General features: G+C 47.9%; 4 protein-coding genes across 4 annotated transcripts; 2 read left to right on the plus strand and 2 right to left on the minus strand.

Annotated features, from left to right (window-relative positions):
• Positions 1–2: 2 nt before the first annotated feature.
• On the minus strand, positions 3–4,653 carry BHQ10_007784 (uncharacterized protein; the record flags this gene model as incomplete). Its single annotated transcript, XM_040880517.1, has 7 exons — positions 3–25; positions 98–679; positions 732–1,244; positions 1,322–1,397; positions 1,494–3,739; positions 3,796–4,017; positions 4,080–4,653. 7 exons carry the CDS (start codon positions 4,651–4,653, stop codon positions 3–5), a joined length of 4,236 nt encoding a protein of 1,411 aa, XP_040736287.1.
• Positions 4,654–5,374: 721 nt separating this feature from the next.
• BHQ10_007785 (uncharacterized protein) lies at positions 5,375–7,652 on the plus strand (the record flags this gene model as incomplete). The annotated part of the gene is made up of 3 exons (XM_040880518.1): positions 5,375–6,038; positions 6,096–6,206; positions 6,256–7,652. The coding sequence occupies 3 exons, from the start codon at positions 5,375–5,377 to the stop codon at positions 7,650–7,652; spliced, it is 2,172 nt and encodes a 723-aa protein (XP_040736288.1).
• A 556-nt stretch (positions 7,653–8,208) lies between these two features.
• BHQ10_007786 (uncharacterized protein) lies at positions 8,209–10,214 on the minus strand (the record flags this gene model as incomplete). The annotated part of the gene is made up of 6 exons (XM_040880519.1): positions 8,209–8,595; positions 8,667–9,701; positions 9,756–9,860; positions 9,914–9,999; positions 10,053–10,100; positions 10,172–10,214. 6 exons carry the CDS (start codon positions 10,212–10,214, stop codon positions 8,209–8,211), a joined length of 1,704 nt encoding a protein of 567 aa, XP_040736289.1.
• A 296-nt stretch (positions 10,215–10,510) lies between these two features.
• BHQ10_007787 (uncharacterized protein) lies at positions 10,511–12,463 on the plus strand (the record flags this gene model as incomplete). Its single annotated transcript, XM_040880520.1, has 4 exons — positions 10,511–10,858; positions 10,913–11,082; positions 11,141–12,396; positions 12,453–12,463. 4 exons carry the CDS (start codon positions 10,511–10,513, stop codon positions 12,461–12,463), a joined length of 1,785 nt encoding a protein of 594 aa, XP_040736290.1.
• Between the last annotated feature and the right edge of the window lie 723 nt (positions 12,464–13,186).

Raw genomic sequence — 13,186 nt, forward strand, 5'->3', positions numbered from 1 at the left:
CCTTAGGCGTCCCATTTAAAGAGGTCTGCAGCATGTTAGTTATATCCATGTGGTTGCAAAGAAACAGTATTGTCATCAAAAAGAGTCTAGTGCTCACCGGCTTCGAGTTGGGAAGCTGCCATGTCATCATCTTCTGGCTCGGGCTTAATTGGCATCTTGGTATTATCCGAATAAGCTACATCGGGTTGTTCTTGTTTAACGGAGGTAGCTGCAGCGGGCGATGGTAACGCTTCGGCCGTCATCTCTTCTGCCTGTTCACTTATTTGCTTTTCTCTTTTGACGAGAGCCGGATCGTCGTTGGGTTCTAGTGAAGGCTGTCTGTCCTGGCCATCGCCAGTTAATTCATTCGAAACGTCCTCCTGGGTCTCGGGCTGAGTCAGTTCCTTGTAAGATGTCTCACAATCATTGATATGCTGTAAGATCTCCTGAAGTGCACTGCGTTTCTCTCTCGGTAAAGTACCACCAGCGGATGACTGGCTACCGACAACTGCAGACCTATAGTCACGTTTCAACGACATAAGAGTAGTATCGGTTTTGGCAAGGAGAGCTTCCTCTATTGTTTCGCGCATCCTGTCAAGAGCTGCGTGAACTTCCTCCACACTCTTTTCAAACATAGAAGTGCGGTGGCTAGACACATGGGAAAACATGGCGGCTTTCATACGCATAAAGCTTCCAGTACCTATCATGAGTTGTTAGCAATCGTTCAACGTAGATAGCAATGGTTGTTGTACCTCGCTCTTCCACACAAATGGCATATGCAGGGACCATTGCTTCGACAACAACCGGCTCAAACATGCGGTTGATATCTCTCGACTGCATCGACATATCCAATACTTGCTGGTTGAAAATATCCTTGATAGATTGCTGATAGATGCGCAATTGCTGTGTGAGCATATGAAGGCTGCCGAGCGATCCGGTAGCTTGGGTAATCTTCTTATAAACAGTATCATGGAAGTTTTTAAGAAGATTTGCGCTTTCGGATCCAGCGTTATTGAAGATCGTATGAGCTCGTCGCGAGAATACTTTTTCCCAGCCCGGAGCCACAGCTTTCATAATAGGTTCTATCAACTCGGCATTCCAGTCATGGGCTCCTTGAGCATTGGCATAGACACCATTACGACGGCACAAGGCTTTGTAAGTAGCCCAGAGGAATCCACCTTCAGCACGGTTGAAACGATTGACTGGTGCGCCCCACCGTGATACCGTATCGACGGCTGCTTCAGATGCCGTAGGAGTTGCCTTGTCTGGAATAACAATCATGACAAAAGATCAGGAGTCTGTGTGCATATAATCTGTGAAATGAACTCATACTGTCACTTACTACAAGCCTCGATTATGTCGGATTTAATCTCTTCAGCTATTTGATCACAGATTTTTTTGATATGCTGGACAATTTCCTGCATTAAGCCATCATTGATTAGAATCAGATCACACAGTGATATAATTGACATTTCATCACAATCAGATTGAAATCGAAACATGCGGGAACTTACCTTGTCCAGCTGATTATAGGTGCTCTCAACGATTGCGGCTCGAGCAGCCTTCTGCTTGTCGGTGACTTGAAGCCCGTCCGAAGACGTGACGAGTCGAAGAGAGTTGAGGAGCTGATCCAGCGTATTTAGGAAGCGACGAGAGTTTGTCTCCCTACTAGCTTCAGTCAACTTCTTACAATGAGCTTGAAGCTGAGGAATTTCAGTTTCCTCAACGGTTTGAAATCCGGGTACGTTTGCCTCCTTTTGGAAACGACCCGAAAGCTTTTGATATGCTCGAGAGGAGGCACAGAATACAGGTAGAGACTGAGCAACCCTGTCGTAATCGCGAATATCGACGTCGGGATTGAAGTTCGACGCATCGGTCTCTTCAGCAAGCTCATGGTCAAGCTCTCGAATACCACTGGCGAAGTCTTGCTGAATGGCGCCTCGAGAATACTCGTTTCGACCAGAAATTGCAATGTGATTCATTTCCGCTTTGACCTTGGCATCCTCTTCATTGATTCCCGCTATTTGCTTCCGAACAACTTTCATTTCGGCTTCAATCTCTTGCCTGTGGCGACGACCCTCTTTCTTCGTTGTCTTCAATTCAGAAAGCTTCTCCTCAATAGCTTCCGAGGTAAGAGGTTCCCCTTGGGATTCAGAATCATCTCCTTCGCTTTCAGCCCCGTCATTATCGTCATTGCTGGCATAATCACTGTCGAGATCGGAGTCTGATGAACGCTGCCTCTTCCGTGGTGGATCCTTGCCCTTACTACCGCGTTTTCGTTTCTTGGAAGATGCATTGTCCCGTGGCGCATATACTGTTTTGCCATCATCAATGTCATCCTTGAGGGCCTCCCAAATCTCAATTTGCTCATCAACTTCATCCACAACTGCATTGTATTCTTCCTTTGTCTCCTTCAACTCATCAAGTCGTTTTTTATGCTTCCGCTTTTCCAAATTGTACTCGTCAGATTTAGCCCAGAGCCCACCCATTTCTTGCTCTAGTCCCAATGACTCTTGCGCTTCGAGGATGCTGATGTCATCAGTTTTGCTACATATGAATGTGACTGAATCGAACCCGCCATCCATCTTCAGTTGTCGCTTGAGTGTCTCCCCAAGAAGAGACTCTGCGGCTTTATCATCAACGGCCCGAGTAATTGGAGCTACAATCCACAATCCAGTGCATTGCTTCATATAGCCTTCGGCTACACGAGCACGAGCAGCATTTGAGTCGTGAACTCCAGGTAAGTCGACAATCACAGCGCCCGTTGATAAGGCTTCTGCTTTGACGTAGATACGGACCACTTTTATCAGAGGCCAATACTCTATTTCCGTGGAGTTCCGCGCTGGCTTCTTCTCCGCACCGGTTGTCTTCTCTTTGCTATCAACATAAGACTGAAGATGCTTATAGAACGCTGCTGGGTTCGAATCGGCAATATCTTTCTTTTCACCAAGAACCTTTTGAACTGCAGGGTGTTTCAATAACTTCTCGGCAGTAGTCTTCGTCAACATTTCGTGCGTATATTTGGGATAGACTGCCTTTATCTTGGCGTATGCAACACCAGCTTCAGAGTCTTGGTTCGATGCCTCGCGAGAGACTTTTCCATTACTATCCAACAGATCGCTGAATAGGACCTGCAGCTCCTTCTCCCAGTCTTTCTCTGTTATGAATTCAATCTCTGCGCGATATGGTATGTCTTCGTAGTTGTATGAGATTTCCGTAACAACCGCCGTACATGCTCGCATACAGTTAGTCGGCACAAGACGTTCCTCGTCAAGCATTGCATTGATTACAGACGACTTTCCAGCACCCGTGTTTCCAACAACACCAACGATAGTTTTTGGCTGCTCGGCTTGCTTCTGAAGATTCTCAATAATCTTCAGCCATTCGGCTGCCTCCAGATCAGGGTCGACTCGGCGCAGGGGTTCCTTCAGACGTTCTAGCAAGTTGACTCCATGTTTAACTCCAGCTTCTAGAAGCTCTGGGGTGCAATTGGCGAAAAGGGGTTGCAGACTGAATTGTTCCGAGGGCTCTGCTTGGGGCTCGTCGGGTTGAGGCATTTCCGATTCGGAACGTTTTGAATGGGAGTTATCCATGGTCTTTTCTTCACAAGGGTTTGCAGACTGAATGTTCTGAGTTTGGGGCAAAGTGTCTGAGTCGGTGACTGGCATGTATTGAAGGCTCCGACCACATCGGACCCAATATGCAATCTTGCGGTGGCTCATTACTCGCCAATCCGAATGCACCATCAAGAAAGCTTTGTCTGATGTGCCTATCAGCCGGCAAGCTTCACAGAGGTGACAGGAATGTGAGTCTTACCTGATCCGTACGTCTTCGCTTGTTCATGATATTTATTTTTGGTCGAGAGGAAGAACGCATAGAAACCAGCATTCTCACTTTTGAAACGGTTCATTTCTTGTTCGGCGAACCCCTTCTCTATGCTGGCGGAGTCGATGAATAACACCGCTCGTCTTTGATACCATTGGCATAATTCAGGCGTCAGAAGGTGCCACTGATTCAAAATGAGTAGACGATCGTTCGCTGGTTTGGGGTTAATATGTGATATCTATCGACACTTTGGTGCCAGTTTGAATGAAACTCACCGGTAAATGATCTAAAGTTCGATCCTTGTAGGTCACGAAGCTCAGCCAGTTTCTCATGCACAAAATCGACCATGGTGAAAAGCAACATCAACTCTCCGTAAGTGAGTAAGTGCTCACTCAAAGCATTTTTGTCGGTCCCTTCATATTTGCAAATGAGGTTCATCACATTGACAAGCCGAATTTTGTCAACACCGGGTGGTGGCTGCAAATTATATGGCAGAGCATGGGTAAATCTATCTGAGAGAGAGATTTGCTTCACTGGGCCCTGCTGGTCCATGCTTGCTTCTGTTCTCATCACCACATTGTTGATTGAACGGGCGTGAAGTGGTTCTCTCTGGAAGATGCTATCGGAAGAGTTTGGACTTGTCTGGGCAACTGCCTCGATGAGAATGACTTTGTCAAGGTTGATGTTGAGTTTCGAAATGGTGTCACTTGATTCTAGTATGGCGCCGTTGCATCGAAGGACGATTCTTTGGGGAAGTGCGACGCCGCTTTCGTACGCTTTCAGGATGGAACCTATTGTTGTGCTCTGCTCGTGGTGAGTGCTGGGCATCGGGAGGGTGCACATGAGCATCCAAACTTACTGATAAACATTTAAACCACATCAAGTCTTTTTTGGCGTTTGCGTTCTTCAGCGTCTTGTCATCGTAGAGGACTCCGACACAGTACACATCGGGCCCACTGGATCCAAGTTGCTTGAGTCCCTCAGACTTGGCCTTCTGGTGAAATTGACTAGAACCATGACACTCAGTGTCAGCAACATGTTCAAGAACGCTGAGATAAGCATTGAAGGTGGTGCAGCACTTGCCTCTCCATGGTGCCTTCCTCGAGAGCGGAACATTCAGAGGGTGCAATGGCGCTCCAATGGCGTTGGGGAAGGAGCAGCCCTGTACTGCTCGTAGCTGGTATGGCAGGTGATGTCGAAAAGGAAAGAGCCAGGGGGGAAGCGCGCGTCGCGATTACCATAGAACTCGTAGTATGTCTTCATTTCCGTATTCGGCTAGCTTCATGACGTCTGTACTACACTAGTCCATATGAGGAAATAAGCTTGCGATAAGCAGTCTTATCGGCATGTGATGTGTAATTTACCCGAATCAGGCACTGTAATTAACAATCGCGCTCGACACGCAAAACGCGCGATCGCGAGGCGTTCAAGCTGGGGCCACAATGCCATTAAAGTATTAACCAACTATGAAGGGCTTAATGTCAAATCTCTCGACTTGATTTATCAAGCACCACTCTCCCCCTGCTCCGAACTTTCATCGAAGAGTTTTCGAGTTGTCTCTTCATGCAATATGGAACGGCATCGCTATGTCACTGAGGACCCGCGGTCAGATCCAGTGCACACTTCTTATCCTCAGGACATACCGTCGTCGCCTCCATCCATAGTCTCTGAGGCTGGGACTCGACGAAAACCCAAGAGACCTCCACCAGTGACTCCGCGCTCATTCAAGAGATTTTTTACACCTCGGTCGTCTCTCAATGCCGTCGCAAATGTTACCACGCGGCAAGCACTGCGGGAGCTCAACACGACATCGTTGAATCGGCGGGGCCCAGCATTCACCAAAGCAAAGTCTTTGAATGCACCAAATACCATCGGCCATGGAATTCTGAAAAGCCCATTCACAGAAACTGCTAGGACTCCAAGCAGGAAACGGAAGCTATCCTTCTCTTCMCCTGCTTCTCCGCCGCAATCGTCTCCAATTCGACGAGTGCGCCTGGCCCCTCCCATCGAAGATGACCGTTTGATCGAGAAGACGGTGAATGAGATTGAAATCAAATTTCCTCCTGAAACGACCCTTTCGCCACGAAAGTCAATTCAAAAGCAATTGTTCGTTGTCAAACCGCCAGTAGAACCTGTTCGTCGGTCAAAAGTACTTGCTACATCAGGCGAGTATTGTCTCCGCAGCGTCTCGGGACGTATGAATCGGCTTACTATGCGATGCAACTATGGAAGTGGTAAGTCCATGGTTAGTGCTTTATCTGCTTTCATATCTCTAATCTGTATCGTTCAAGATTGGAGGGATCAAACATCAACCTTTTATTCGCGGCCAACAGATGTTCATCAGAATAGCAGTGTGAATGAAGACCGCCCTGCCCTGCCTTTCTGCATCGCCTCCTGCAACAGTAAGCCTTCCTGCCTCATTACTTGGTCCGCTCACTAACCAGTCAAAAGCAAATTCTTTAGTGGCTATCGGGGACGAAGAAGGAGGAATTCGATTAGTGGACTCGGCGAAGGACGATAAAGTCGGATTTTCGAAAGCGCACGTATCGTTTCGCGCACACGGCAATTCCATAATGAATCTCGAATTTTCTTCTGACGATCTGCTTCTCGCAACTGCCGCTGGCGATCAGACAACGCTCATCTTTGATATGATCACTCAAAAACCGATTCATTGTTTGTCGAACCATACCTCATCAGTGAAACATGTGCAGTTTCAGCCAGCATCGAACAATAAAATGCTTGCGACATGCAGCCGCGATGGCACTGTGAATATTTGGGATTTGCGGTGCAAAGGTCATGAGAACCCTTCTGTGCAGATTCACTGCGCTCTTGATCAAGACGGAACTTCCTCGGCTTCTCCGCCCAAGATCAACTATCCTCAGCCCTTGAGGACTATTCAGGACGCTCATGCGTTCATGTCTAGAACTTCCAAATTAGCGGCCGTTCAAAAGCAAGATAGTCATTTCAGCAGAGAGAACGTCACAGTAACCTCACTCTCGTTCTTACCAGCAGGTCGTGAAAATCTTTTTGTTACCGCTTCCGAAGCCAATGCCTGCATTAGGTTATGGGACATGCGCACATCTTATAATATCCGCCGAGGAAGCCCTGCCCCCTTATCTACAACACGCGAACCAGACAGCCACGTCAATCACAGGTCTTACGGCGTCACATCCTTGGTCCTTAATGGAGACGGCTCAAGGTTATATAGCCTATGTCGCGATTTGGCCGTGTATGCATACTCGACCTCGCATTTGGTATTGGGCAGCTCTCCGGATTTGGCTCTGAACAATGACCGCCCCAGACGTGCTGGAGGCCCCGACAAAGAAGGCCTCGGACCTCTCTACTGCTTCCGCCATCCTCGGCTGCAGGTATCAACTTTCTACGTCAAAGCTGCTCTACGACCAGCCAAGGATGACAAAGCTGAAATGCTTGCTGTTGGCAGTAGTGACAATTGCGCCATCTTGTTTCCCACAGATGAACGATTCTTGTCCACATCTCAGCCGGTAGTGCAGACACAGGCTGATTTGCCGCCTGCTATTCGACCTCCTCTGGTACGGTCTGCTCTTCGACGAACCAATTCGGACATGTCCTTTTCTGGCAGACCAGAAAGTTCGATCCCTACGTATCGCTCTGGAACTCCTCTTGTTGGGGGTCACATGAAGGAGGTATCAGCTGTGTCGTGGACTCATGACGGCGAGCTGGTCACTGTAAGCGATGATTATACGGCTAGATGCTGGCGCGAAGGACCCGATGCGCGCGATTTACGAACTGGAGGTGAAACAGATGGTCGACGCTGGGGGTGCGGTTGGGCAGAGACCCCAGATTCTTACGATGACGAGGAAGAATGAAAGCATTTTTCCAAGACACTCTAGCATATACACAGCCAAGCGAGTGTTGTGTCTCTCTTATACTCTATACCCGACATACTACTTTTTGGCATTGGGTTCACCAGTTTGAACCACTTTAAAGTGCGGCATCGCGATGGCGTTGGATTTTCTTTTGGGCTTGATTTGTTACTGTTCGATTCGGCGTATTGCGGATATATTTGCTCATTATGGTATGCATAGCTTTGTTACTGCTGTGTATTTTTTGATGTCCTTATCTGTTCCTGTCTGTTAGCGTGCGATGTTGTTCCAAGTCGTATCCGGCATACAAAAGTAGCATTACTTTGGTGAGGTGAATACACACAACATTACTCCAATATTAGCGGCTTGATACTTGTGAACTTCTATACAGCCTAGCATTTAACTTAGCCACAGATTGCTAATGAGCACAAGACAAATGCATCAAATGTGGTATTACTTTTCTGTAAAATTAGACACACTCTAAAGCTAAACCCTCACATCTTTGTTCATAAAAACTTTCTTCAAGAATCAAAAATGAATAGTACCGCCCCATCCCCATCTAATGGCCATGGCCATCATCCTCTGCTGGCGCTTCAGGGTCTAATTTGATCATAGTATCAATACGCATAATAGCGATACAAGCCTCGACTGCACTCTTCAATTGCTTCACCTTGCTCATGCTAGGTTCGAGAACACCGGCCTTGACGGAGTCCTGGACTCGGCCCTTGGTAAGATCGAGACCGTAGTTGCGGTATGTCTTCTTCTTGGCAATGGCTTTTTCTTCTTCGTTGGCGTCACCTTCCTGGAGACGTTGGGATATGGCGTGGCGGACTCGGAGTTGCGCAACGAGCTCTGAGGAGTCCTTGGCGGCGTTGATGGCGAGGGTCTTAGGGATGACGAGGAGGGATTGCGCGAATTCGCCGATGGCGAGTTGTTCTCGTGAGCTCTGTTATAAAGTTAGCGAAACTTCGATTCTAGTACAGGGCGGATGCTAAAAGGACGGTTGCTAGAACATACCACTGTGACGGCGAATTCTTCGAGGTAGATATGTAGAGCAGTCTCAACGGCACCGCCTCCGGGGACAACGCTGCCACTCTCAAGTGTTCGCTTGACGGCGGACAAAGAATCGTGAACTGATCGCTCCATCTCATCCAACTGGAAGTCATTGGGACCGCGAAGGATGATGGATGCAGAGGAATGGGCTTTAGTGCCCTTGACAAGGATGCACTCATCGTCTGAGATGCGCTCCTGTACAACTTCCTCGGCGTAACCAAGGTATGAGGTCTCAAATTTCTCATCACCATTAAGATCTGAGAGTGAGCTGATGAGTGTGGCTCCAGTAGCCTTGGCAATTCGTCTCAAGTCCTCCTTCTTACAACGTCGCACAGCCATGGCGCCTTTCTCGACGAAAGTCTTCAAGACCATGTCGTCAATACCTTTAGTGGTGAGGATGACGTTTGCGCCGGACTTCAAGATCATCTCGACTCTGTCAAGAACAATACCAGACTCTCGCTCCCTTATCTTCTCGAGTTGTTGTGGGTCGTCAACGGTGATCTGAACACCAAGCTTCATCCTCTCTTTCTGAAGGTTCATGTCGAGACAAGCAATCTTTGCATCTGTTACCCGCGTCTTCATGGCCTGAGAAGCAACAGTACAGTTGAGGGCATACCCCTTAACAAGAATAGACTCGGTCGCACTCTTTCCATGGGCCTTCAACACGTTCACAGCCTTCACGGGATATTTGACCTCATTCCTCTGGTTGGTAGACTTGACGAGGAGCATGGCATCGACAACCATGTTGGCGAAAAAGTCACCGTCAGCGCCGATGATCTTACTGGACATGGATGTCCTGGCAATGTTCAAAAGGCTATCCTTTCCTAGGCTCTCCACCTTTGTGCTAATATTGTCGTTCATGTATTTCACGGCCTCCCTCAATGCCAATCGGTAACCGGTGATGATGGTGGTGGGGTGGATGCGGTTTTTCATGAGTTCGTTAGCTCTTCGCAGAAGCTCGGAGGCGATCAAAACGACAGAGGTTGTGCCATCTCCGACCTAAAAACACAAAAAATCAGCGGGGTACCATGAAAACGGCATTTGCGAACCTACCTCCTTATCCTGTTGTTGGGCCAAATCAACCAATATTTTACCGGCAGGGTGTTCGATATCCAAGAGACTCAAGATTGTGGCGCCATCGTTTGTGACCGTAACATCCTGGCAGACAGTCACTACAAGTACTTTCGTGATACGCAACGATTTAGCCTTACCCCGATATCATCCACCATCATCTTGTCCAGCCCAGAAGGGCCGAACGAGCTCTTGACGACATTTGCGATGGCCTGTGTTGCAAGCACTACTTCAAATCAGCACCTCACCATCACTTTAATCATCATATCCAGCACATACCGTTCTGATCTCGTATATCGGCGCCGCTGATTTTCGTACCGCCGAGGACTGTTTTAAGCTTGGTCAGTCGCACAATAGGCAAAACAGTATACAATGACTCATGATTTTGGATGACTCACAAAGTGTGCCCGCATTCCGCGGCTGCTCAAAGATTCCCGCCATTATAATGGAGTTCTATCAAAGTGTCGTGGATGAAACTCTGGTAATTCAGGAGCTTCTGTTCTCGAGCGTGAAGCTTTCCCAGGAATTCTTGTCTGTAGTGGGACGTTCGGGCCCGTGCGCGTTATTATTCTGCCGCTTGCAAAGGCGGTCCTCCATCCCACTTAAACGAGGGGAGAAAAGAAAAAAGAGTCATATCAAAACAATCTCCCCGCATTGACGTTGACTGGATTGGCGACAGCGTCGGATATCGTCTCGTGTTCTGCAACTCCTGAATTTTCTCTGTGGGCAAAAGCAAAATGTCCAGCCAAAACGACGAGTCGGCAGCGCAAGCCCTGCCTGACCGTACACAACAAAACCCCGCCGAAGATAAGGGCGAGGAGGTCTCGAAGAATGCCGCCAAAAAGGCTGCCAAAGCTGCGAAACTAGCAGAGCAGAAAGCCGACAAGGCCAAGAACAAGGAGAAAGGAATTGGAAAAGCCGAAGCAAAACAGCCTACCGCAAAGTCTAAGAAGAAGATTGAGGGCGCAGCTTTGATCGGTATCGATGTCTCGAAAGAAGATGATTTTCCTGCCTGGTATCAGCAAGTCTTGACCAAGGGTGAGATGCTGGATTACTACGATGTCTCTGGTTGCTTCATCCTCAAGGTAAAGGCTCTACCGGCGCTTTTATGCTAGCTCTACTAACTCGAATACGTATAGCCTTCGTCTTACTTCGTGTGGGAGACCATCCAGAATTGGTTCAACGACAAGATCAAGAGGATGGGTGTCAGGAATTGCTCTTTTCCCCTCTTCGTTTCGGAAGACGTTTTGCAGAGAGAAAAGGACCACATCGAGGGATTCGCTGCTGAGGTCGCTTGGGTTACACACGCGTATGACTCTTTTTACTACGAAGAATTTTATATTGAAGACTAATGAACGTTTCTATAGAGGATCAACCCCCCTTGAGCGAAAGATTGCCATCCGTCCTACCTCTGAAACCGTCATGTACCCCTACTACGCAAAGTGGATTCGAAGCCACCGTGATCTCCCCCTGAAATTGAACCAATGGAACTCGGTCGTGCGTTGGGAATTCAAGCATCCTCAGCCTTTCTTGAGAACTCGCGAATTCTTATGGCAGGAAGGACACACTGCTCATTTGACTGAAGAGGGTGCCGCCGAAGAGGTCATGCAAATTCTAGACCACTATGCCCACGTTTACGAAGACCTCCTTGCCGTCCCCGTTGTTCGAGGTAAAAAGACAGAGAAGGAGAAGTTCGCTGGTGGCTACTACACCACCACTGTCGAAGGTTACATTCCTGCCACTGGTCGTGGTATTCAGGGTGGTACATCTCACTGCTTGGGACAGAACTTCAGTAAGATGTTCGGCATCACCGTTGAAGACCCTAATGCCAAGCCTGATGAGAAGGGTGCTTCCTTGCACGTATGGCAGAACTCATGGGGTCTGTCTACCAGAACTATCGGTGTCATGGTTATGATCCACAGTGACAACAAAGGATTAGTCTTGCCTCCCCGCGTTGCAGAAATCCAAACCATCATTGTGCCTGTAGGTATCACCAAGAACACCACAGATGAGGAACGTGCCCAAATCTACAACGATTGCGCCGAATTGGCTTCCAAACTCACTGCTGTTGGCATTCGCGCCGAAACTGATCTTCGCGATGGATACTCCCCCGGCTACAAATTCAACGACTGGGAACTCCGCGGTGTCCCTCTCCGTCTCGAATTCGGACCGGGCGAAGCCAAAGGTGGTTTCGTCACTGCTGCCCGTCGTGACATACCTGGCAAAGAGGGCAAGACGACCATCACCCTCGATACACTTACCACCGCCGTCCCCGAATTGTTAGACACCATCCACAATGATTTGTTCAAGCGAGCAGATGACCAGTTCCGTGAACACCGCAAAATCATCACCAAATGGGAAGAATTTACCCCTCTTCTCAACCAAAAGAACGTCCTCCTCATTCCTCACTGTTTGACAGAACAATGCGAGGATCAAATCAAGGAATTGAGTGCACGCAAGGCAGAGGAAGATAGCGGCGTTGCTCAGGATGCTCGCGCCCCTAGTATGGGTGCCAAGTCGCTGTGCATTCCTTTCGAGCAGCCTGAAGGTATTGAGCAGGGTGTTACAAAGTGCTTAAATCCTCAATGTACCAGATTGGCCGAGAAATGGTGCATGTTCGGACGTAAGTCTACCCTCTCTTTCATTTTATTAACCTCGGAATGACTGACAACTCTCCAGGCTCTTACTAGGCGATACTTGATGCATGACACAATCAAATAAAGAAAGACCATCGCATTTCATGGTGTGCGAATTGACTCCGGGTAACGAATGGATATGAATGTATATGTTCCATGATAAATTTAAACTAGGAGTAGAAAGTATGATAGGCGTAGTGAGGTCGGTTGTGGATTAGGTTCAGTCAAGGGATTCTCGTTCAAGCCAGTTTGCTTCTATCATCATACTCGTATAGCAGAATTTAAGAAGTCTATGACATGGATGAATTGATGAATTCGTATCTCGACTAAAAGTGCACTTCGAATAATTTGGTTGCTGTGCCAAGGTCATCCGCAAGACCAGGACTCCTGAGAAGAGATGTTTGATGTCAACCCAAAACTTTACAAGCGTCCTCACAAGACCATTTAGAGAAGCATTGCCTGCTATACCTGCAAGCAATAACCTGTACGATATGAGGAATGCAAAGGAGTCAACTATCTGATGAATTTAATAGCTCTGTTCAATCATGATGGTATTCGAATGTCTACGACAGAGCTGCTCCAGACCCTGAAGCTTGTTTGACCATAATCAAACATAGACATTCAACTAGCGGACTGTGAAGGAGGAACGATTCATTGTATCAGCCCTGTATAGGAGAAGACGAACAGCAAACCTTATATTGAAGTGTAATCGGCTAACCGTTTACGAGCTAGCGTCGTGGTGATACTCAGGTCTACATCATAGATGTACTCAAGAAA

The sequence above is a fragment of the Talaromyces amestolkiae genome (assembly GCF_001896365.1).
Source record: "Talaromyces amestolkiae strain CIB chromosome Unknown scaffold16.1, whole genome shotgun sequence".
Classification (NCBI taxonomy): Eukaryota; Fungi; Ascomycota; class Eurotiomycetes; order Eurotiales; family Trichocomaceae; genus Talaromyces; species Talaromyces amestolkiae.